Below are 24,622 nucleotides of genomic sequence, written 5' to 3' on the forward strand. Positions count from 1 at the left end.
CAAGCTTACCACCGTGGTGCTTAGGTGCATTCGTGGGATTTACAAAAACAAAACATGCGTAAAACTGCCAAGTAAAGAAGCCACGAGCTCGATATGAAGATCTCTATTAAAATTGAAGGGACTCAACGCATTATAATCTCCTTTGACAACCAGATAAGAGAAATGAATAGAAGCGATTGTCTTGAATTTATGAATGATGGGGTAGAATACCAGAAGAATACTACGAATTATTTGCAACTTTGAATTTTTTCGAACAGCTGTTATCAACAGAGAGTACTCTAATTGATAGTTGATTTGCTCTGTTTAAACTTGATATGGTAATTTTTTCTTCGAACGTTATTTTTATTATATTAATAGATGTATGTATGTCTCTCCATTTTTGTGAAGATGATACGCATTCAGCTGGGATTCTTGCTGATAACAGTTGCCATTTTTAATATTGTGTATGGGTACGAAAATGAAATGACGGTCTATATAGAAGCTGGCAAAAATGAGTGCTTTTATCATCCAGTACGTAATGGTGAAACCATCGATATAGAATATCAAGTAATTGACGGTGGACATGGGGACTTAGATATAAGCTTCTCATTGCTTGATCCTATTGGATTAGTAATAGTTAGTGACTATAAAAAACCCGAGAATATACATCGCCACGAAGCGGGTAAGTCAGGTGATTACCGCTTTTGTTTCGATAATACATTCAGTTCGTATAATCGCAAAACTGTGTTCTTCGAGCTAATCATTGAACAAGAAGGACAATCAGCTTTTGATAATAATTGGGATGCGGACGCTGCTGGCAAGAAATTGGAGGAACTGTATGACATCCAAGTTCACGAAATTATGGAATATGTTGGACGCGTACACATGCACATAGCGAGGGCTCATCAGATACTAAATATGTTGCGATCTAATGAAGCACGCGATCGCAACTTGGCAGAGGCAAATTATTCTAAAGTAAATATGTGGTCACTGTTCCAGATTTGTGCTATGATTTCGGTAGGACTTATACAGGTATTCATGGTGCGAAGTATCTTCGATACAAATACTCGTATGAGTACATTCTGGAAAAAATTGGGATTGTGATACGCATTAAAACTCAGTCAGCTGAAGAGGCGAATAGGTTGCTGTGCTATAAACACACCTCCCTGCCAAGATAAGTCTCAACATCTAAAACCAAAGATACATTTTAATAAATTTTTAAGAAAACCACTTATGAAATGTAGAATACTCAAAAGGTTCATACAATGGAAATGCTATTTAAATTAAGAGATCTCAAAAACCAGTCAACTAGGAAACGTAACATTTGGCTAAATCGAATAACAGTTTGCCATATTAAAATTAAGGAATCATGTTAAGCATTTTTGTTGTATAAAACCTCACAAACACATTTGATTTTGTAATTAAATAAATCGAAATTTATTTTCCTCTTAATTGAAAAATTCACAAAAACTTAAAAATAGCTTGAAGCAATCGCAACCACGGTTATGCTTGTGCTGCTTTCCGCTGTTCCCGGAGCATTTGGAATGACACACCAGGATCCTTGTGGGAACTACGTGGGAAGCGTTTAATCTTCTTTGATTTTTGTTTTCCTGCAGCAACACTGACTGGTAATATATTACGTTTCTGGAAATTCTTAAATCGATCAATCAATAAACTTGACTCGGGTTTGGCATTTCGCAGATTTCCAGGAATTTCATCAGGCATGTTGACATCTATATCTGGGTCCACGTATTTAAGGCGTCCTAAACGTTTCGGTTCGAATTTTTTCTTCAACGCAACCTTTTTACGATGCTTTTTCAAAATATTTAGCTGTTCTTCTTCGGCAACAACTTCAGCTTTTATTGACTTTATCCTAAAAGAAGAAATAAATGTGAAGTATATCTACTTTCAGCTAAGTCGTACAATATGCACCTGTTTAAGTCTGCTGTTTGCTTTTTAAGAGCTTTCTTTTCCTCATGCTTCTTCTTTAACTCTTTCTGTCGCAATTCTTTGCGGCGTGACTGTTTACTCTTTTTTTTGTTCTCAACCGGTGGATTGATGCTTTTATACGCTTCGCCATCTGCTTTGTTGTTTTTTTCGTCGTCATCGTCAGCGCTATCGCCCTCATCAGCTTCCTCATCTAATCCAGAACGCATTTCTTCCAGTCGGCGTCTATCGCGTTCTTCTGGGGTAACTTTCGAAAACATTTGAGTAGTAACGCGTTTTAAATGGTTTTCCGTCTTTATAATTCCTTCTTCGCGATCAACCACTTTTTTTAGCAGATCTTGATGATCCTCTAATGATGGGTTATAGCTCATACCCGGATGAGGAGCTTCAAAATTCCTATAAAAATTATTAATTTACATATATGTTGAAGATCCATAAATTTATTACCCACTTTGCTTTTGTTGTGCGGTGGCGTATGCTGTCGTGTACTTTTACTGCTGGCTTGCCCACATTCATTGTCACATACAATGCTAACTCCTTGCTTATCCACCCTTTTTCATCTTTCAAACCAGGCATTTTGTCACGGAAATCTTCCTCGGCCCAAACGTCTCTTGCTGCTATATCACTCTTTCGGTCTTTGCTTAACTTCTTTTCAAGAGCTTTGTAGTATTCTTCCCTATCTTTATTTGCTTGAAAGTGTCGTGGTTTAGTAGGATTGCGGACCTCTTCTTCAATATTACGACCATTCCGTTTTTGTCGAACACGATTTCTGCAAAATTAAAAAATATATTTTTAGTCTAGTTCTTCTTTTTTTGTAGAAAACATACCTTTTCGCAATTGGATCCTGAACTTTTGAGGTATTGTTAAGAGCTTCCAAAGAGCGCAATGGTTTTTTAGCGTTCAATTTGCGTTTTTGCTTCGCTGTTAAGAAAGTCTGCTTGGGCTTCAGAGGTGTCGCATCTACAATAAACAGTTCATCGTCTTTTTTTTCTGTGAAGGAGCTACAAACAAAACGTTAAACTTTTTACATCCTTTGCTTGGAGTTTGGTGTTGGATTTGATGGCCAACAAATGGATGTCCCCATATCTTACCAACCGCAGACAATATGTATATATCTTCATATATGGCTAGTGGTTATCTCTTACCCAACGCGCTCCTCCTGTCGCTGCTCCTCCAAAAATTCTTCTACATCTTTTATATCTGTTTTACGCCATGCTGACTTATTCTTTTTCGAAATACGTTTTTTCTTTACCACGGACATATTTTTCGTTTGCAAATGCAATTTAGTTGAAATTCAGATAAATGCACATAAACACGTGTGGCAAAAATGTGTCAAAAACATAAATGAAGAAATGTCAAAATAGTCGAGTGACAGATATTTTTTTTTGTTTTCACGATATGTAAAGAACAAAAAGCTGTTTAATCAGCTGTTTAAAAGACGTAAAAAAGCCGTCTGTTGCCAGAGAATTAAAATGTTCTCTGTTGCTGTATTTGCCAAATTTGATCTGAAAGAGAGAGTACGAAAATTTTAGAAATTGAATTATTGAAGCTGTGTGGTTAGACCTGTGGTGGTTCTGGTAGAAGAAAAACTAAAACTAAGAAGATTTCTTGAGTACTCAAGCCGGATTTGCTGCTCTTATAGCGGAGTATTAAATCTGTCCACAGCAGTCAAAAAAGCTCAGCGGAACATTCGCTGCGGCATCGTTATTCCATCAATACGGGCGCAAGTAAAGCGACGAAATTCGTTAAAGGTGAAAAAATTGCTTTGAACGTGGCAGAAGAGCGTCACAGCACATGCAGCCACAGGTGTTTATTGAGGTCACATACGATCATCAATTGGTAAAATATTAAAGGAGTTACTGGATAAAAATGCATTTCGCACAATATGTTTGCTTTTTCGGAGTTGCTGTTGCAATGCTACCGGCGTGTTTGGGGCTCTTAGATGGTATCTACTGCGGCAGGGAGGATTGTTACGATGTTTTGGGTGTAACACGACAGTCTACAAAATCGGAAATAGGCAAGGCGTATCGTTTGTTAGCACGGAAACACCATCCCGACATGCATCGCGGTGCTGAAGCGAAAGCGGAAGCTGAAACCAAGTTCAAATTGGTTGCGACTGCATATGAAATATTGCGAGATGATGAGTCCCGTCGGGATTACGATTACATGTTGGATCATCCAGAGGAATACTACTCACATTACTATCGCTACTATCGACGTCGAGTTGCACCTAAAGTCGATGTACGCATTGTCATAGTTGTAACTCTAACAATTGTTTCTATTATTCAATATTACTCGGGATTGCAGCGTTATGATAGCGCAATTAAGTATTTGGCTACTGTGCCAAAGTATCGCAATCAGGCATTAGAAATTGCCAAAGAAGACATCGACAAAATTAGTAATCGCAAAGGAAAGAATCGTATGTCAAAGGTGGAACAACGTGATGAAATCGAACGAATTGTGCGAAAAGTCATCGAAGAAAAAATGGACGTTAGAGGTGGCTATGCTAAACCTTCAATATGGGACGTATTGTGGGTACAATTGCTGATATTTCCTTACACACTGCTTCGTTTTCTAGTATGGCATGCGAAGTGGTTTTGGTATTTCACAGTTAATAAACACCCCTACGGACGTGAGGAAAAACTCTATTTGATACGTCGTTACATGAAAATGGGTGAGAACCAATTCAATGGGTTAGAAGACCATCAGATCGAAGAGTACTTGCGATTGGAGTTATGGCAAAAAGATAAATTTGAAATATGGCAAGAGGAACAGGAGGAGGAAATGAAGAAGAAATTGGCAGCGAACCCACGCTATAAGTCGTACCGTCGATACATGAAAAATCACGGACCTGGGAGGTTGACATTTGAGGACTAAGAAACTAGACATTTATTTTGAGTTCATAAAAATAAAGTTGCAATCAAACATGGTACAGATAATGTTTAAGCATGTGACCGTACATATGTGATGCTGAATTATGAATTATGCAAAAACCGCCAATACAATACCATCGAATTAAGCCGATCAAGTTTTATTGATTTCTTTTCTACATAAACCTTACACAGTGTATCTTTAAATACAGAGTTTGTTGCTATAATGTATATTTATGTAAAATAAAATAAACTTGCTGCTGTAAGTGGCCACTTGTAGCATCATTCACACCATAGAATTCTCTGCAGACTCGATATCTTGCACATGGAGCTTTTCTTCGGAAACAGGTTTATGTGTGCTGGTTGTATGCTTATTTAGTTCGAAAGATCATTTTATGTAGTGAGATGAAAGTGCACTTGTGTATATACATACATACATACATATATTGATACATTTGTTTTAAGAGACAAATGGTAATTTGAAATTTGGCAAGGTTGGTAAAAATTTAAACAGCTGTATATAGAACTTAACTGACGAAATCAACTGTTGTCTAAATATTTAATTAACCTGCTTAGTAGAAAAATACTAAGAATATAAAATTAAGATATTTGTGGTTTTTAGTTGCGAAATAAGCTATACAGATAAAATTTTTGTTCTTAAATATGTGTCGTTTTTTTTATGGAATAGGTATTCGGATATATTGAACGAACTACTTACTGCGAGAACTCTTTCAACTCAAAAGAATGTTATGATAAAATGTGGTATGTACTTATTTTATTTGTTATATTTCACTACTTCTATATTTGTCGTGTTCGAAAATACATAATAACGCATTAAGCATGACGTGCTTCTTGTCTTCGCAAATTGGACAGGTTTTCCGATGTCAGGATGTAATTCTGCTCTATATAAGTTGACTCTGCCGTATGTTGTTGTTTTAAAGATCATGAAACATTCTCCAGTTTTGACAGCTCTTAGCTGGTCTCGGTAACGTAGAATCGACTGTTGACAAATGTGGTAGGATTCCAGATCCTAGGAATACGATTCAGAGCAGTCTTCCAACTAAGAGTTGACCCATTGGTAAAACTGTTTAGTTTTGTGTAGTGGTTTTTCTTTCCGGAACAACCTAGTAAGCTAGTCGTCATGAATTTACATCTACAAGTACTTGTACATATTTTTTTAATAAATATAAAACTTTGCTTTACGAGTATGATATTTTTATCTTATTAAAGGAAAATTATAGCAAGCTATATCAAAATTACTATGATTGTACACCTAAAATATATTCAACATCATTTTCTTCATCTAAATGTTCTTCGTCGATGGCTTCCTCCAGTTCCATAGCACAATGCCCGATGTCGGCTTGCTCAACAATGTGTTGTATCTCATTAGATATATTCTCCTCACCCTCGGTAATTAGTTCTGTGGTGAAGATGCATTCCTCGACGGCCACTGTCTTTATTGCTGTAATCTCTTGTTGGTGCGTTATATGGGCTTCCGGTTTACTATTAACGAGGGAACCCTCATCACTCAGTCGCCCCATTAATGATATGTTTTCGCAGCGTGTATGATTTTCTAAGTGGGCCAAGAGATATGCTTTCTTTGTAAAGCCTCTACCACACCGTGTACATTGGAATTTCTTTTCACCGGTATGTGTCCGCAAATGTACCGTTAAAACATGTGGGTATGCAAATGACTTTTTGCATGTTGTACAATGATACGGTCGTTCCCCAGTGTGAGTTCTTTCGTGTTTACTACGTGATCCAAAATCGGAAAAGCGGCGGTCACAAAATGAACAAGGGTATGGTTTGTGACCCGTATGCACGCGCATGTGACGGCGTAATTCCACGTTCGAAACAAATGCCTTATCGCAAAGTTCACAGCCAAATTGACGGTCGTTATTGTGCCGCCGCATGTGAGCACTCAGTGCATGCTGGTATTTGTAAATATTTCCGCAAATCTCGCAAATCTTCATTGATGAATGGAATGGTTTGCTTTTATGTGAAGGCGTTTTCAACCCCCCTTGAGGTATCTTTTCTGCAGGGGCTGTAACTTTATTAGGATTATATTTTCGTTTAGCTGCTACTCCTTGTACATTAAAATTTAGCTTAGTGTTACTTTGAATTTTGTTGCTATTTTCTTTTTCATTTAGATTTTGTCGAACACGGCCTCGCAGACATTCTGATTCAAATATTGTCGAAATTAGTTCCTTTTGATGTATGGAAAACGCATTATTTTCTGGCAGCGTACTTAGTGAATCCGTGCTAACTTCATCGACCGAATCTTCTGATAATTCTCGCTTTATTTGTAACTGAGAATTCTCGTGGTCCTCGAACTCAATTTTCGGATTTGTTATTGTTGGTTCATTTGCTTTGGGGCTCCTGGCATAACTTACTTCTTCTAGACCGTTTTGTTTTCCAATATCCTTAAGATTGTCTTTTGCCTCTTCTAACCGTTCTTCCCTAACATAATCAAAGTAATCTGTACTTGCAGTATCCTTTTGATCATCCTCATCAATATATTCGACTATGCTAAATCCGGAAAAGGAATCTAGTTCATCTTGAGATTTTTCTCCGTCAGTTTCATTAATGATGTCATCAGATTGTTCTTCATCTATTTGTGACGTGCTAAGATATGACTTGACTTCGGGGTGAACTCGCCGAATTTTCAAACCTGCAGGTTCTTTGGTTTTCTGAGACTCAAGCTCATAATTAGCCAATGATACAACGTCCTCCTCTTCTTGTTGTATGGAGCGATAGAGAGAATTAGCAGTTTCGCAATTTTTTCGGAAGCGCCATGTTGCAGCGAGGTCATTCAAGCAACGATCACATATTTTGTTTGAAATTTTAATGTTTATATCTGATAAGTTCAACTCCGAACAAAATGTGATCCTTTCGGCAATGGTCATGCTGGCGTCTGACTGTGGCGCAGTCGTTACTGGCAGGGCATCCGAGAATACAGACTTCAATTCACCGCCATCATCTTGAAGGCAAACAATGCAAACCAAATTTAAGTCGATTACAACTGCCATGACTATTTATCCAATGCTGTACAGGAACAAATTTTTTATACTTTTAACTTACATCCTTTATCAAAACAAATGCCACAAATAATGTGAAATTTGACAGTTTATGTCTAGTGATATTCGCATGTTGCGCAACGAGTACTTTAACTCGTTACATTATTTACACGTTCAGAAAAAGAACTTTCAGAAAACAAATGAATTTCAAGTACTGAGGTAAATTACTCATAAAAAGCATCATAATATCAAAACGACAGTCGGGAAACCAATTATATTGTAACAGAACTTTGAAGATGACAGTCAAAACACAAGTTGAACCAACTTTTCGTTTGGTTTGATATTAAAATAGAAATAAAAAATTAACTTTCATGTACCTTTTAAATTTAAATTAAATTGATTTTTTCTACTATAGACATTCTAAAATCTTTCGAAAATACTGGACCGGTAAAAATATCTCCATCACTCCTTTTGTGCTAAAAGTAAATATTTATGCAACTCTGGCTTGCAACCAGCGAGTGAGTCTAAGTTTGACAATGAACGAATCGTGTAAAACCAGGAACCAAAACAAAACTGTGGATAGGAAAATGATTAATCCTACGACGATAATAATTGAAGATTTGTGTTCATATTTATTAGAAAAGCCAAGTCTATTTCCTGGAGTAGATTTTCCAAAAACCTCAATCAGTTTTATTCGAGTACACAGAGAGAAGTTGAAAACACATGGCGAATTCAGCTTTCCTGGTTGTACGGATCTCTGGAGGAAAAGCTGTAAAGAGACCGGCCATAAGCTCCGGGAAATAGCATTTGCAATCTTCAAAGAAGAAAAAGATATATCTAACACAGCGAAGAAAAAGTTTCTTGAATCGGCCGCTTGTTGGAAATTCCCAATAGAACGGATACGAATTGAAAATGAGCGTTGTTTTTTGTATCTGCATCGACATATAGTCATGGGAGTGTTGCTCCAGGAGGTGTTAAAAAAAGATACCAATACGCGAGGATATGGCAAATTAAAAAAGGAAGCAAATCTTCGAATCTGTCTCAGTTGTACTAAACAAAACGAAAAGGAAGCCAGTGAACTGTCATCTTACCGAGCCAAACTTGTGGAAGACATTTTGGGCCGTGTTTTGGAATACTCTAAGTGGACTGTGGTAAACGAGGAGGAGGTAATCCAAGCCAAAAAAGGTAACGGGGCTAACGTTTTGCAATTAGATGTAACAAGTGTTGCTGGCAAACCTTCGTTAAATTCACCGGTTATTCCTCCTAGTAAGCTAAGCTACTCAACAATTCGTTGTGGTCTAGTCATTGATCCGCTTACTGGAAAATTAACAAAATTGAAAACCAGTGAGTACCTCAGGTACATTGTAGTTGAGGTATTTATACAATGGTAAAAACAATTTTTAATGGTTTTATTTTAGTTGCCGTTCTAATGACATGTGTTTAATGGCTATGCATAAGTATGGCGTACGAGTCAAAGATGATGCAAAGTTTAATGCATTGATGAGTCGCTTAGGTTCAGCTGCAGTAACGGTTGATTTAATGGAAGTGCGTTTTTCAAGTCCAGTACAAATAACTCGTAGTGGAAAAGGAAGCACTAAAGGTATTATGCGGCAAACTAATTTAACCTTTAAAATATAATTTTTTTTATACGTTAGGCGCTGCTTTTATTTTGTACAATTCCGCTCGTCTTGAGTCATTGCTGCGAAAATTTGATGAAAAGGTAGAAAATGGTGCTTACGAAAATTTACCGCCATTGGAGAATATTAACTTCACTTTACTCGATGAAGAAGTGAGTTCCAAAGTGCATTAGTATATCACCTTATTTCATTTAGTCCCATCAAGTTTGTACAAAAATGTGACTTTTGCATATAGGAAGAGTGGCAACTAGTGTTCGGCTACATATTCGCATTCCCGAATCTTATTGAAAGCTGTTTGGAACAGATAGAGAAGGGTGTATGTGCCATCCACACAATCGTGAGATATCTTGGAGATTTAGCTTCACTCTTCAGTGTCTATTATCGACGCATACGCATTCTAACTGTAAGTGAAATTTGGTAAACAAAATTATATTTTTTTATTATTAATATTTAATTTTGCAGCAAGAAACACGCGAACACTTAATGCCATGTGTCTATGCACGCGTTTATCTGGTGAAAGCGGTGCGTGAGATTCTTAATCAAACATTAGCTCTGCTCGATATAGAGCCTGTTCAATTCATGTAATCAGCCTTAAATACAACAACAACCCTTGAACCCCCAGTTATATTTAACAACACTTGAATTTTCCTATTTTATATTTAATTAAAGCTCTGAAATACTAAAATATGTACATACATACACAGATTTATACAAAATTGATATAATATCTAAAGCATAGTATACCTTAAAAACTACAACAAATACACACCGTTCCCTACGCGATCTAGTTAATGTTACAGGAACGAGTCGGATTTATTTACGAGTATATTCGGCTATGATTTCTCACTTTGGCTTCATTGCCAAACAACTCGCGTACATACATAAATCGTAAACACTCAAACAATTTGTTACTTTTATATGATACATCTTTTGTGATAAATAAAATGAGGACATAAATAAAGATTTTTCGGCAAAGTATTAAAATTGTGTAGGAAAGATCTATGGTAAAAGCAAAAACTGCCAAAGTTGTTGAAATTGTTTTATTACGTTGGCATTAATGCTTTTTAAATGCTAAACCTATCCTACGCTACATAAGAGAGTCTAACTGGTTCCGTGAAAGTAAGCAGTAAGGTTCCCGTGTTACACCGTGGTACCACAACGGACCTACATCGTCTAAGTGAGTAGGCTACTCTAAGCCGACTGCCACAAAAACTTAACCTACCCTATAAATTGTTGAATGTTTTGTACGGTGTTGTTCCGAACATGTAATCTGCAGTGGAATATATAAATGTACACATGTAGCATTTCATCTTTGCTCTTTCCTGCGATTAATTTCTAAAATGAAGTTTATATTTTCTTTATTGCTGTAAAATAATTGCTCCATAAATTGGGTGCTGCCCAGTGAGTTTGCCTTCGTTCCTAGGCACATATTGTATTGTGGAGCATCAAGTTTGACATCACAACTGATATCGTGGAATATATGTACTAATGAGGGGTCTGGAGCTCGGAATATACTAAGTCGCCGCATTTTTTGCGCTGCTTCATTGTATTGAGTTGGTACCTCGGCAGTGTTGACAAGGAAGTCATTTCGCCGGTTACCAACTTTAACGATTTTATCTAAGAATTTTACATCCTCCAATCCCCATCCGGTAATATCTTTATCCAAGCCATTTATGTCCTTGTCGAGTATGTCCGATTTATAGATAGCGCAAATGCCGTAACCAAATTGCCGAAAGTACCCAGATGCATTAGAAATTTGCTCAGCAGGTGTAAATGCATTCTCTACGTTTTCGCCACTCCAACGCCTTTTGGGATCGTATTGACTGAACACGATTGGTAAATATACTTGCCGCCCTTGCACAGTGTTAAGCCGTATTCGCTGCAATGTTTCCAATTGAAATACCATATCCACATCGATGAAGAGCATTATGTCGTTGTCTTGTATGTAAGATGAACGCGCGGCCACATCCAAGGCCACGCCCCGAGAAAATTCTTCATTCCTTTGTATATAGTTTATGTGTTCGTAAACGTGACGCTGGCGCAGATTAAGCAAGAGTTGCAAGTGACCTTGCACGCTAGTGTTGTTGCCAAAAATAACTACCAGTAAGTCGCAATTGGTGTCCTGCTCTATTGCTACACGCTCGTAGGAGTCTAAAAAGCGCTTGAATGTGGCATAACGTCCGGCGATGGGTAGTACAAATACGATTTTCGAAGTTTCGGGAGCGATCGGCAAACCAGGTAGGGTAAAGTGCTTTGAAATTCGCTCCATGCCAGACTTCAGCATGTCATTCAGATAGTCTGAAAAAAATGGTACATAAGTAGATATCTATATTTGTCTGATATCAAAATACTGTATATGTACATATGGGCATTTTCACGGTAACAGACGCGACATTTGTACGCTTTTAAGTGCGTCCAAAACAATGAAGACAAAGTAAAAGTTTATATATATTGATATTGTTTTAAATGGCTGACGGAGTGCTAGATTTTAATATATACGGGAAAGATCTCTTACAAATAAGTACGTAGTTATAAGCAATTATAAAGTGATACGGACGCGACAAAAAATAGAAGTTTTTTTGAGGCGCATTCAGAAATATACAAAATTCAGCAAATTAAGAATTTTTATATATATACAATATATGCATATGTTAATAAATGCGAACAGATGACTGTTATTCGTAGGTTTATGAAATATGATAATTTTCTCTTCGTTTTTTTTAATTGAGTATAGAAGAAATACGGACGCGACATAGCGGACGCGACAAAATTTTCCATGAGCTAGGAAATAGAATTTTTTTCATTATAACACTTCAATTTTATTGAAAATAAAAACTCAAGTAATATTACAGTAAAAACGACTTAAAAAATTAAGAAGAAAGTTATTAGTTTTTATGATGGTCTACTTTAATTATTTTCTTTAATGAATAGGCCGTCCGAGCAACTTCAATACATTTACTGTCGAAATATGAAAACCAATGCATACTTTTAACTCCTTTGATATATGGAACATTTAGCCATAACTCTGACAGTTGATTAGAAAAACTATCAATTTGTGTTCCAGAGATATATATTACAAAATTTTAACTCCATCAATGTTGTTCTTAGCACATTCATAGAAGCATAAGGCATCACCGAGAATGATATTTCTTGCTTTAACGATTTGCCAGACTTTTCGTTTAACTACGGCACCTAACAGCATTGGACTTGGTTTCACCAAGAACCTAAGCTACGCACGTAAACACTGTTACTTGGTTATAATTAAAGTGGGCATCTTGAATTTTGTTTTGGCATGTCAAGCGATAATTTTCAGCAAAATCAACTTGAATAACAATTTCATTAGCTGCTAAATTTTTCTTTTTAATTTCAATTTTAATCTTGTGCAATCTCTACGACTTTATTTAAAATTTAAGGTTCGCGGTAACGGACGCGACGAATTTCAAACACCAATAAATTTTATTAATCGTTTTTGTCGAGAGTCAATGGCTACTTTTCTTAAGTGAAATAAGTTATTTGCTTAAAGTCTGAAAGCAATTTATACTTCAACACTTTTTGCACTAATGAGAACAATAAATGCTATTTTTCGGTAACGGACGCGACATACGAATATAAGCAGAAGTAATCAAAAAAAAACTACCGTTATTCGATCTCCACTAAGTCTCCCTGCTTGTTAAACATTATGTTACTATCAGTAGAAGATTTTTAAATTATAAAAACATCATAGTATTGCTTTGAATAAGGGAATACTACAAGGAAAAAAGTTGGTATATTTGGTCAAAAGAGTTCGATTTTTGTAAATTTTGTATATTCGTTGTATATTTCGGCTCAAAATTAAAAGAAAAGAAAAATTCTTTTATATTTATAAAGTAAACACATTTGAGATTTATTATTCATCAACAAAAAGTTTTCAGGAACAGTTTGAGTTTTGCACTCGTGGTTGATCTTTTTGTGAAAATGCCCATATGTACATACATATATGCATGAATGTATATATAGACATATATAGGGTTTTCCAATATGAGGTGTTTTTGGAGGTCTTTTCCCGAAAAATATCAATGGTTTCGTTGCTTGTGTGGCACGTAGCGCCACAACGCCGTCTTGTTGAAAATAAACGTTGTCACTCAAGATAATTTTTCGATGGAATTCCGGATCATTTTCATGCATTTCAACGACCCAATCAGCAAAGACGCGACGTTGGTGATGATTGGCCGGCTTGAGTTCTTGTGTTAACTGGACTTTATACGCCTTAAGACCCAAATCTTTATGCAAAATACGGTGTAATGTCGTTCGTGGAATGCCTAATTCCAAAGAACGACGAGGAATGGACAAACCTGAGTTTTCTTCAATATTTTCGGCTGTTCTTGAGCGACGTGCACGGGTTTTATTTTTCACATTACTAACTTGTCCTACATCACAGCTCGAATTTTTTCACCAATTTCTGTATTGCTGTCCGACAAGGTGCTTCACGATATCCCAAAAATGTTCAAGCGTGTATCGTTCGATTTTTATCAATGGCGTAGTTTCCACTAGTCAAATATCAAAAAACGACAGCTTTAAAAGTGACATCTACTGAAATAGCGGGCTATTCAAAATAACACCTGTTATTGGAAAACCCGTTACATACGAAGTATTGCAAAAAGTGTTTTAAAACACTTTAACCAATTTTCTTAGTGCTCAGAATTCAAAAACTAAGAAGTTTTCTCATCATGGATATGATTCTGGGACCAGTCAACCAGACCGAATCGTTTCATACTGAGTTGAAGTAATAAAGTTTATGTAGAAATGTAAAAGCATTGATAATCATAATTATTTTATGTGAAAAAATACAATATAAAAAACATTATGTTGAAAAAAGTGCTTCCACGGAGATTTTGAAACTATTGAAACTCAATGCTCAGGAAAAAAAAATCATGAAACCCTGGCAAATCTTTTATTGCGAAAAATTTTCATCTGCATACCGAGTTATTTCGTCCTTTTTTAAGAAAAATGAAATTGATAATTCAGAAACTGTTACAGCGCAGTTGCAGTTCGGCTATTTGTAAACACCAATTTTGAATGAGTCGCTGGAGGATTTCGGTCGGTATCTCGTGAATAAATTTAGTATTGTTGGCCTCCAATGCCTCAATCGAAGCTGGTTTATCCACAAAGCATTTAGACTTTACATACACCACAAATAAAAGTCCAAAGATGTGTCTTGGTGGCCAATCCACTGGTTCGAGACGGGAGATAAATTGCTTACCGAGACGACAACGCAATAAATCCATTGTTTCACGGGCTATGTGGTAAGTACCGCCATCTTGTTTGAACCAAATGTTGTGGAGATCACAGGCTAAACGAATCATTTAACGCCAGAATAACGGTTCCAAATAGTGGAAATTTACTTTAAAAGAAATAAATGAGCTGCCGTTGCGGTGAATGGCGAGCGCTATCGAGCCATTCTGACTGAATTTTTGGTTTCAAAAATTAATGATCCAAACCTCGACGACTTTTAGTTCCAACAAGACGGCGCAACTTGCCACACAGCGAGCTTAAATATCGGTTTATAGCAATATTCAAGCCACCATTGGACACCATACCACCACCAGATTTATGGGAAAAAATTGCCAAAAATTAGACTAACCGAATTGACAGTTTAACTCGTAGCCACGGTGGACATCTCCGACGTATACGTATCATATTCAAAAAATAAATGCCATGAAATTATCTATCAGAGAAAAAAAAACATTCCATTCTGTTTTCTATTATAATTTTAAGTTCTCAAGCTCTTAAAAACACCCGATACATATGTATATATTGTACATATTTTTTTGTGTAAGCATTTTTTTAAATTTCCGAATCGTTACACTGAACCGAAATTCTGGTTCAAAGATAAAAAGTGGTTTGTCGCACCAGTCCAAAGGTGTAAAAGCGGTTAGAAAAAATAAACATATTTAAGTAAGCATTACGTTCCCTATGATTTGAATGCCCTGTTGATCCTATATTTCCCGCTAAAGTAAGTAATTTAGAATCTCTAGAAAAGAGAAGGACAGTCATTTCAGTATTGTTAAAGGCATCATCGACTGTCCAGATCTACTTGAGTGGATAAGCTTTAATGTTCTACTCGTACAAAGAAGTCTTCGCAATTTTTACCCTTCTATGGGGAAAACTTTAAGACTAATTCACCTATTGCTCGCGCACTTAGTGACTACAGACACTAATTATCCAATTCCAGCCTGCTTGACTTCGCTTTATCTCGATCTAATTTTGTAAAAAATTTAAATTTAGTTACCTATTTTCTATTTTGTATTTATATGGATTGCTAATATTTTAGTTGCCAAATTTGGCTTGTTTTTTTACATTTTTGTGTAGTCTGTAAGGAAATTTGTACTGAAGAGTATTAAAATAAATATGTGAATAAATAAATTTCTATCTTTAATATAAAAAATTGCCAACGTTGCAAAGTGTAAATAATTTAAATATATTATATATGCGGAATTTCCAGAAAGTTTCCTGGATATACTTGTAACTAAATTCATCGAAAAAGCAACACAGCTCAGTAATAACTTCTATGTATAATAAATATTGTTCTAAGACAGTCGAAATGCCAGGGAAGAAGAAAGCTCTAATTGCTTACTCCACCTGTTTATTAGATCTTGTGCATAATTTTAGCCAGTAAACACATGAAAGCTACTTACTTACGTCAACGTTCAGAATTCAACTAAAAAAAATTATCTAAAAATTGTATCCACTTACTTTTCTGTAGGGTGACATTGTAAAAGTCCTCGCTGAATTCCTTTACAAAAGTACCCGTGAAAGCCCGCTGCACATACAAATGGCGACGCACCGGTACAGTCATCTTTTTGCCTCGATATCGTTTATAAATCAACAATAAGTCTAGTATTAAATCCTGCCCATGCAAGGGATTCAACCTATTGTAGCCGTAGAGGAGTTCCCGGAATTCGATAACACGTCCCCTTTGTCGGGAATAATTGTTTATATTCTCCATTACTTCTGTGATGACATCTTCGAGACCTTCGCGCAACGCTGAATCGATTTTGTGCTTTGGATTTGCATTTTCACTGGAGTAGAGACTTCGCGCAATGAACGACCATTCAAGTAGATCGGCAGTTGATGAAGGCGTGAACTTTTTCAGATCCGGTGTAATGCCTATGCACCAAAATGAACAGTTAATTAGGACACAATTGAACTACTAAAATTCCCACAATATTTTTATTTTAGAAAATTATGTAATTCACCTAAAATGTTGTGATCTTCGTAGTGTTGATCGCTGTTTGTTTTTTCGGGTATCAATTCGATACCTGGCACTAAATATTTACTATCATTGGGTATCTCCAAAAAGCTGGCCATGCGTTTAATATCACGATGTAGCTCGAGGGACTCTTGTCGCATTTCTTCAGCTTTAAGACCCTTAAATTAGAGAATATTCGTTTATTCGTATTTCTTTCAATATCTCATAACAAAAGAACCTGGACGAACGAATGCAGACGATACATCAGTGGAGCTTGCTTGATCGGATGAAGGGATATAGCGTTGTGAATTTCTTTGCGTTTCAATTTACCAGTGAATGCGTATGGACCGCTTGAGTTGTGCCTTAAAATATACTGCATCTGGGAAATAAAATAAAGGAGGTCATTCATTATAGAAATAAATGTTGCTTTCGATTCGGAGAGCAACCGATTGGCTCCTAGCAAAGTTAGATTAGACGATCCGCACATAAGGAGTTCTATCTGCAACCACAGATACCAATTGAAATGCCAATGAAAGAAGGATTCACATGAAGTTGCATTCAGAAATCTTAAGCGCATTTTTCAAAGTGTGTGAGAGAGAGAGAAGGGTATATAAACTACTAGACTTTCGTTACGGGTTTATTTGTTTGAGCTTGGGAGCTAATTACCAGTAGGGATTTCGACTCGACAACTCTATGGGAGGAGTCCTGCTTTTGTGGGAAAGGTAATGACGTAAATGCTTTCAACATTCCACTTTACAAGTTATTTGAAAGGTGCAGGCAACTGCTAAGCAAATGAAATGGTAAACAAAAAGCACAAATTGTTGCATACTTACAGGCGCGGAAAATATTTAGTCCAACTCATTCAAAAAATATAACAGTTAAATAAATCCATAATATTTACCTCATAATTCCAAGTGCATGGTATGCCAGCAAATTTTTGAACACAACGCCCCACCTCAACATCTTCGTGTGTGCTATACAGATTTTTTAAGCAAGTCGGTATATGTGGTGCCACTATAAAGTCGATAAATGTTCTTCTTCTTCATTTTGTAAGATAAATACATTTGTGGTCAGCTTACCTCTACGCAGTGTCTCACTACTCAATATGACACCAGGGCCTCCCATACAAAAATTTTCATCAAACTCCAGCGATAGCAGCCCGAACTCTTCGCTATTGCCCTTACCAGCTTGACCTGTGAAATCATTGAGAATTTACAAATTAATTACGTCATTCTTAATTATTATCAGTATTTTCGCACCTATAAATTGTGGTTTCGAACTATCGATTGAACGTAGAAAGCGTTCCAATTTCTCTGGTTCGATATATACATCATCGTCGGCGCGTATGAACCACTCAAATTTATCGATGAAATGTTCATACATATAATAGAGCATCATAAATGATTTCTTTTGTGGCGGATATCGATCGTCTACATTTTTCAACCCGATCACTGGCATTTCTTTCGAGTAAGAATTTTCCGAACTGAAGAACGCTATTCGACCAGGCACCTCTTTGCCCCAAGTGTCGTAAACAGCACGGGCACGTCCTTCGATGAAATTTTTCGCCGTCATTACGCCGACAAATACAAGATTCCGCTGAGAGGTTTTTATCGTTTCCTCCTCTGGATTCATGCCGATGATTTCAAATGGAGACTGCTGATTACTGGGTTTCATGCTGCAACGCTTGACGATCTCAAGTGCGCGATAATTCTTAAGAACAGTGCCAATGCAAAGTCCCAAAGCGATGCCAAAAATGGCAAAGATCAACGTTTTACGTTTGGTAACTGAATTTTGTATCATCATTTTCGTTATACTCTGAGGCTGCTGCTCCACAGTGTCATCGAAACTGAAAATACTATAAGAAAAAAGAAATTGAATACAATTTTTAATTTAGTCTCGTAACGGCAGATAATTTTTAATTTTAAGCTTTCACATTTTGAGGTTGGGCATTTTGACGAGAGGTGACCGAGCTTAGAAGTATTTTTTCCAAAAGTTTTATACCTGCAAGAGGGATTCAATCCCTCCTGCCAGCATGTTATATATAACATATGGGCTGAAAAGTCCTGGCCCTAACAAAGAAACACGTTTTTTTGTTCAAAATTAGCTTTATTCATGAACGTAATTTCCATCAAGAACAACGCAAACATTCCAGCGCCGCACTAACATTTCAATACCACTTTTGTAGAACGATTTACCTTTTGCCTCAAAATAGGCGTCAGTTTCAGTGATAATACCTTCATTCGAGCGAAATTTCTTACCGGCGAGCATTTTTTTTTAGGTCTGCGAACAGTCCACAGGGATGTGAGAGCAATTTGGAGTTCAATTTATGTAGTTTTGCCATTGTTTTGATTGACTTGTGACACGGTGCATTGTCTTGAAAGTGAGCAAACGCGGCACCCACTTTGAAGAGAGCTTTCTCATAGTCAAATGCTCATGCAATATAAAGCCAAAAAGTTCTTTTGATATCTCTACGATGTCAGCTAACTCACGCAACTTCACTTTTCGATCATTCAAAACGATTTTGTGGATATTTTTTGATGTTTCCTGGTGTTACCGCCTCATTTGGACGTCCACTGCGTTGTGCATCATCGGTTATTATTGCTTCTTATTTAACGAAGAGCGGAGTCGCCATTGCTTGCTTGAACGGTATTTTTCCCCATCAGGAAGCAGAGTAAAACTAAAACGCGAAATTCTTTTTGATCCATTATTTTGAAAATAACAAAAGTAACGTCACTCTTAGCACAATAACTCACGAACTAATATAATATTCTGATTTTCTGAATGAAATTTTAACAGCTGCCTTTTTAAGTTTCGTACTAACTGAAAAAGAGGTGAACGCAGTAAAACTACTGCCATCTGTGTATTAGGCCTGGGACTTTCCCGTCCATGTGTCACTTTGAAAGCGAAATTTCCAATACGATTCAGAGCAAGTGAAGTTGGTTGTAAACAACCTTTCACCTCTATTCGAAAGGAAAAAGAAATGTATATAAAGTATTTATTTGGCGCAAAGAATTAAGCTCATCCTGCTTTTCACCCAAAATCTATAAAAAGGACGAACGATGTAACAGTGCTATCAAGCACATGCTGCTTAAATGGAGTTTATAATAGGGAGAGAGGAGTTAAAGGTTTAGGAAAACAAGTAAAGTTGTCATCATTCTGAAATGAGTTTACCGAACTTGCGAAAATTGCAGTAAAAACAGCTCTACGGACATCATTCACCAACGTAGGAAATAATACGAGTAAATTAATAATTTTTGGAATATTCCAAGCTCTGTTCGTTTAAATAAGAAATTACGACTACGATTTAAACAGATAGTAAGCACATCCATGTCTGCCTTCTATTTGTTAACATCTGCTCGATGCATTTCAAATTCTTGTCGTATCTATGCCTGCATGCCAGAATTTGAGATCCATAAACGTATGCAATGCTGGGCATCCCTGTAAGGAAACTCTAACGTAATAAAACGAGATGCAAAAGCAAATCCTTTCTCTTAGAATTTTAAAGAGTTAATGATGAAAAGAAATACAGAATATTGCCCTTTTCTTATATTTCGATCGTGGAGACGTGAGTTATCTGCGGCGCAATGACTAGTTTGAATCGGGATGGAGATAATGTGGCACCGATGAGAGTTAGGTACAATTTTTGTAATATATTTGTATTGTGTTAGGTAAGCAATGCAAAGTAGCTATGACTGTAAATTCACCGTTACTAGTTTATTTTCCTGCAGGGATTTGTCGGAAAGGAAATGTGTGTGTGTATAAGTGCTTGCTCAAGTACTATTTTAGTAATTGAAAAGCACTTTAGTGATGTTGAGCTATAATTGAAATATGTAACGAGGAAGCGCAATATAACTTACAAACTATTTATAGCCTTAAAGAAATCCATCTAACGAAGTATGGAAAAAAGTGCTCCACATTTGATGCAAAAAAAAGTTGTCAAAAATCAGTTCGATTTTTGAGTGACTTCAAACTTACAATTTAATATTGTAAAATTAAAATAAAAAATTAAATTTAATGACAGTTTGACAAAATTTGTTTAATTTTTTTTGAATTTTGTACAATGCTTGGAACTTTGATCTATAAGGTTTTTGTTAAACAAATTTAGCATGAAAACTATTATGAATTTTGTAAAAAGATATTGTGACTCATTTATGTGAGCGCAAGTGTATGTTTATTTTCATGCTTGACTCACTTTTTATCAATAAATTATTACAACATTATTTACTTATTTTATGTGTTTATATTTATGAGAGGATTTTATACAAAGTTTTCTTTTTATCAGAAATGCATCCAGAGGCTTGTTTTTACCTGTTGAAAGGCGACCAATATAAAAAAATGCTCTATGTCTTATGCCCGCAGATCGAACAAGCGACGTTCCACTCCCAGTAGACTAGGTTAAGTTGTAGTGGTTGTGCGCTATTGAACACCTTTAGGCTTATAGCTCATTAGTATGTCGCTTAGGGAACTTGTCCTTATCTCTCCTAACTTGTGTGTGTAAGATTTCCAAAAATTTTAGATTACTGATTTCCACAGTACTGAGATCTTCCAACTCATAACAATTGTCTACCTAAAGTGGTGAATCTACGTCTGGATAGAGCAGAAAAGCGGCCCAGCAGGTGCGAGAACGTCTCTTCCCCATTTAGATAGCTTTTGCAGAAGATCCGCCGAGTGCATTTCTGCCATCAAAAAGCTCCTGATAAAAATATCTGCCGAAATATCGAAAACATGTATGTTGAAGTCGATCGGTTGGTAAATGACAAAGTTATTCAGCGTTTACATACCGACATAAAAGATGGCGCACCCTGTATATGTATATGTGTTATTCTGTGTTATGGTATATGTAAGTTTTTTACCTTTTTAATGGTGCGACTGCCAATGGCTGAAGCAACGTCCTTTTGATCGCAAGTCTGATTTTCAAATAACGGTTAAGAAAGAAAGTAAGACGGTTAGTTTAAAAAGAAAGTAAGCTCGCCGAGCAGCGTTTCAGCAAAGTCAACAAAGTTTTAACTATTCGGTGTGGAAATTGGTTGACGGTCTTAACGTTGCAACGGTGAGGAAGGGTTGGCGAGCAAAACTTTTCCAACAGTCGGAACGGCAGCTGCTATTAACATTAGGGTGGTTCAACATATACAGATTTTTGGATTGATTAGATTGGATTAGATTTTCGTTTGCTGCTTTATTTATTTATACTTCGAAGCTCATATAATTAAAAAACATAAAATTTATTCGTTTATATCGATTCTTTAAAAAAATGAGCTTCTATGCAATTAAAATGTATGAGTTATATCACAAAAAATTATTTCATAATCTACTTTCTACTTAATCATTTTCACTTGTGGTCATAAAATTTATGTACTTCAAGTCATATGCCAAATTTCAATAAACGTGTTTTCTAACGATGTGACGATCATTTAGCACATTATGACAGTCACAATTTTTTTTTCTCTTTCAACCGCTTTTTTTGTGTGAATTCACTATGGATTGACAAACTGGGACAAATTGATTTTTGGGAGAAAGCGCAATCTGTTTTTTTGGGGGGAGGGACAAACACTAAACCTTTTTTTGAAGTTTTAGTTAAAAAAAACACTAAATCTAGTGCTTAAACAAGCAAGTTGACAACTATGGCTTGTTTCTTGATGCGACGCTTTGACGCGCCCGGCGCGCCTATCGCGCTGAATACTTACAGGCGGGAGTGAACTTAAGCGGAGGTCGCTAAAAATAGACTCGGTTATTATGAACCAAGCTTATTGCAATTTGCAATTTTGTCTATAACCGGAATTTTCATGAACTACGTTAGGTTAGGTTAGGTTGAGTCGCTGTCATCCGATACACTTAGGCCTGAATAGTTCCATTGTGATACCACTGGAGCTCATCATTTACACTCCTGAGTTTTCTCTGAACCAGCCTGTGGATTTAATACATTTTTTTTAATTTCGGCAATCCTATAGAGACCTCTTCATGAACTTAGTCAAGTTAGGTTTTGCAGTTGGTAACGTACAAACAGTTTCTTCAGCACAAAATGTCTGTAAAAAACGTAGTTCGGTGTCCCCAAATTCACTCAAAGTGTGCAATTACCTTCTATAGTAAGTTGTAGTGGCAGTTCATTCGTATTCTATAACAAGAGATCAGTGATTTGCTTACATTGAAAAAATATGGAAAAATACAAAAAAAACGGGTCTTTACAATACATGAAAAATATACGATAATACATTTAGGGTACGTGTCACCTGTGCAGACATTTGCTTGGGCCTGAGCCACCTCCCAGGAACGTCAGGAGACATATCTTTAACTACACTAACGAGATCCAGGACAAAATACAATTACAACTACTGCATCGGACAGTATACAGGCAAACGGCAATTCTCGGGAAACCCTTACTAACTTCCTAAACTTCCGACCTCTTCCTTATCGGAGTCCAACTATCACCTATTGCAGTAGAAGAGCTGTAGCTACCTCGCGAGATCCACGTAACTTTGGCCCAATTGCGTTCTAGATTTTGTAGCAGGTTAAACTCCTGCCTTTCCAGATCGTCGGGGTCGATAGCCAATATAAAAGTACATATGTCCAGCATGTGAAGGCACGCCGCACGACACTAAACATCTTTTACACGCCCTATCAAACCTACTCACTTAATACCCCTCTGTTTTTGGACCCATCCTGTCACAACAGCACGCTTTCTGGGTTAGACGAAGACGACAGGTGACTCATCGCACAGATAGGGTGTAGCTGCCACAACAACAACTCGGACAATGACCGTTCCCACGACAGTCGGTTCTACGTTATGGAAGACCCAACAAAACTTAGACAACGGCTTAGTTCAATACTGCAGGAGTTGCTTGAAGAAGACTTAGGAAATGCAGAATTAAAAATCGAGGTCGCTATGAACTCTTTCACTTAAGAAATTGAAGTTATATATTTGCAGCAAAAATAAAATAGGATTGCTCTGTATACATACGACAATTTAATATTGACAGCGAAAATTTGCTTGGTTGCTAATTAGTAGACCGGCGCTGTATTTAGATAATTTGTTTATTTTGCGCGCTGTGCAGAAATTCGAACTGAAAATTAATTAGCTTAGTTGTATAAATTATAAATATGTATGTATGTATGTGCTGAATTGCGCCCGTTTTTTTGGCTTTAATTTACTGTAGCCTTTATTTTTGATAGCGATTCTGATTCCACTGCATTTTCTGTTTATTTTTTGTGGCTGGAACAATGAGATCAGACGATTTATAACTTATTCACAAATGAAATAGTTTCATATTCACAAATTTTCTCCAACACAGCTGTGAGGTTGAACATTTACTTATTTTTATGTTTTTCTTTTACACTGGATTTGGACTTTTAACATTGGACAATTGCAACCGGTTAGGTTTTGTTACGTTTATTTGAAGATATGCACGGATTAAAATAACACCGGAGCACATTTCTTTACACATTTTTTCATATTCAATTTTCGAGACATAAATAAAAGTGAGTTGCTATCACTCGGTAGCAAAAAGTTCATGTCTGTATTCACGTTCTTACATACATACATATAGTTGATTTCTTCACACACGCAACACTAAGGCACGCTAAAGTTCATTACTAAGGCAGCTTAGATGGGCAGACAGATGTGAAAAGTGTCCACAATATTGACGGTGGGGGGCTAGTCGTCGTCCATTTGACGATCATACAAAATAATTACAAAGATTTGCAATAGACGCACGCGGTGTACTGCAAACAACACCACAGACATAGGATTCGGTATCTACACATGTATGTATGCACACATGCACAATTATATGTACATATATGTATGTGTCTAGCACCACTCACCGAAGAAATGAAACGTTAAAAGTCGTTGAAAATCGTCGCCGCACTGACTTGCTGAGACGATCAACCAAAGCAAACAGCCCCCATTAGTAAAGAGATGCGCAGTCGTATAACCAGAATACGCAGAGT

At 36.6% G+C, this 24,622-nt stretch overlaps 6 protein-coding genes across 9 annotated transcripts; 3 read left to right on the forward strand and 3 right to left on the reverse strand.

The window, feature by feature from the left end:
* The first annotated feature begins 221 nt into the window (after positions 1-221).
* On the forward strand, positions 222-1,431 carry LOC128856931 (transmembrane emp24 domain-containing protein 1). 2 transcript variants are annotated; one of them, XM_054092382.1, is made up of 2 exons: positions 222-317; positions 388-1,431. In XM_054092382.1, exons 1-2 carry the CDS (start codon positions 315-317, stop codon positions 1,081-1,083), a joined length of 699 nt encoding a protein of 232 aa, XP_053948357.1. In that variant the 5' UTR covers positions 222-314; the 3' UTR covers positions 1,084-1,431. The 2 variants fall into 2 exon arrangements, with proteins under 2 accessions (XP_053948357.1, XP_053948356.1); XM_054092381.1 differs by having other exon boundaries at positions 236-317; positions 358-1,431.
* LOC128856929 (ribosome biogenesis protein NOP53) lies at positions 1,388-3,281 on the reverse strand. The gene is made up of 5 exons (XM_054092379.1): positions 3,072-3,281; positions 2,754-2,927; positions 2,378-2,695; positions 1,912-2,322; positions 1,388-1,852 (listed from the first exon to the last, which is right to left on the reverse strand). The coding sequence occupies exons 1-5, from the start codon at positions 3,185-3,187 to the stop codon at positions 1,483-1,485; spliced, it is 1,389 nt and encodes a 462-aa protein (XP_053948354.1). The 5' UTR covers positions 3,188-3,281; the 3' UTR covers positions 1,388-1,482.
* Positions 3,282-3,317: 36 nt separating this feature from the next.
* Positions 3,318-5,095, forward strand: LOC128856930 (dnaJ homolog subfamily C member 25 homolog). Its single transcript, XM_054092380.1, has one exon. The coding sequence runs from the start codon at positions 3,796-3,798 to the stop codon at positions 4,801-4,803; it is 1,008 nt and encodes a 335-aa protein (XP_053948355.1). The 5' UTR covers positions 3,318-3,795; the 3' UTR covers positions 4,804-5,095.
* A 92-nt stretch (positions 5,096-5,187) lies between these two features.
* LOC128856928 (uncharacterized) lies at positions 5,188-10,035 on the forward strand. Of its 2 annotated transcripts, none has more exons than XM_054092378.1 (6): positions 5,188-5,558; positions 8,229-9,170; positions 9,232-9,413; positions 9,469-9,602; positions 9,686-9,853; positions 9,913-10,035. In XM_054092378.1, the coding sequence occupies exons 2-6, from the start codon at positions 8,350-8,352 to the stop codon at positions 10,033-10,035; spliced, it is 1,428 nt and encodes a 475-aa protein (XP_053948353.1). In that variant the 5' UTR covers positions 5,188-5,558; positions 8,229-8,349. The 2 variants fall into 2 exon arrangements, with proteins under 2 accessions (XP_053948353.1, XP_053948352.1); XM_054092377.1 differs by lacking the exon at positions 5,188-5,558 and adding an exon at positions 7,846-8,032.
* Positions 5,552-7,914, reverse strand: LOC128856927 (zinc finger protein 892). Its single transcript, XM_054092376.1, has one exon. The coding sequence runs from the start codon at positions 7,823-7,825 to the stop codon at positions 6,056-6,058; it is 1,770 nt and encodes a 589-aa protein (XP_053948351.1). The 5' UTR covers positions 7,826-7,914; the 3' UTR covers positions 5,552-6,055.
* Positions 10,036-10,452: 417 nt separating the features above from the next.
* LOC128856926 (chondroitin sulfate synthase 1) lies at positions 10,453-24,549 on the reverse strand. Of its 2 annotated transcripts, none has more exons than XM_054092373.1 (8): positions 24,497-24,549; positions 17,938-18,533; positions 17,758-17,871; positions 17,580-17,692; positions 16,917-17,057; positions 16,686-16,857; positions 16,183-16,596; positions 10,453-11,748 (listed from the first exon to the last, which is right to left on the reverse strand). In XM_054092373.1, exons 2-8 carry the CDS (start codon positions 18,479-18,481, stop codon positions 10,757-10,759), a joined length of 2,490 nt encoding a protein of 829 aa, XP_053948348.1. In that variant the 5' UTR covers positions 18,482-18,533; positions 24,497-24,549; the 3' UTR covers positions 10,453-10,756. The 2 variants fall into 2 exon arrangements, with proteins under 2 accessions (XP_053948348.1, XP_053948349.1); XM_054092374.1 differs by lacking the exon at positions 24,497-24,549 and adding an exon at positions 23,634-23,690.
* Positions 24,550-24,622: the final 73 nt, after the last annotated feature.

The sequence above is a fragment of the Anastrepha ludens genome, chromosome 3 (genome assembly GCF_028408465.1).
Source record: "Anastrepha ludens isolate Willacy chromosome 3, idAnaLude1.1, whole genome shotgun sequence".
Classification (NCBI taxonomy): Eukaryota; Metazoa; Arthropoda; class Insecta; order Diptera; family Tephritidae; genus Anastrepha; species Anastrepha ludens.

Excerpts from the sequence above, each read along its gene's own strand:
- LOC128856929 (XM_054092379.1), bottom strand. The coding sequence starts at position 3,187 with ATGTCCGTGGTAAAGAAAAAACGTATTTCGAAAAAGAATAAGTCAGCA. Across the intron at positions 2,928-3,071 it reads CGACAGGAGGAGCGCGTTGG|CTCCTTCACAGAAAAAAAAG; the intron begins GTAAGAGATAAC and ends TTTTGTTTGTAG. Across the intron at positions 1,853-1,911 it reads CAAACAGCAGACTTAAACAG|GATAAAGTCAATAAAAGCTG; the intron begins GTGCATATTGTA and ends TTCTTCTTTTAG.
- LOC128856930 (XM_054092380.1), top strand. The coding sequence starts at position 3,796 with ATGCATTTCGCACAATATGTTTGCTTTTTCGGAGTTGCTGTTGCAATG.
- LOC128856927 (XM_054092376.1), bottom strand. The coding sequence starts at position 7,825 with ATGGCAGTTGTAATCGACTTAAATTTGGTTTGCATTGTTTGCCTTCAA.
- LOC128856928 (XM_054092377.1), top strand. The coding sequence starts at position 7,926 with ATGTCTAGTGATATTCGCATGTTGCGCAACGAGTACTTTAACTCGTTA. Across the intron at positions 9,603-9,685 it reads TCACTTTACTCGATGAAGAA|GAAGAGTGGCAACTAGTGTT; the intron begins GTGAGTTCCAAA and ends TTTTGCATATAG. Across the intron at positions 9,854-9,912 it reads GACGCATACGCATTCTAACT|CAAGAAACACGCGAACACTT; the intron begins GTAAGTGAAATT and ends TTAATTTTGCAG.
- LOC128856926 (XM_054092373.1), bottom strand. The coding sequence starts at position 18,481 with ATGATGATACAAAATTCAGTTACCAAACGTAAAACGTTGATCTTTGCC. Across the intron at positions 17,872-17,937 it reads TTCGAAACCACAATTTATAG|GTCAAGCTGGTAAGGGCAAT; the intron begins GTGCGAAAATAC and ends ATGATTTCACAG. Across the intron at positions 16,597-16,685 it reads CGAAGATCACAACATTTTAG|GCATTACACCGGATCTGAAA; the intron begins GTGAATTACATA and ends TTTGGTGCATAG.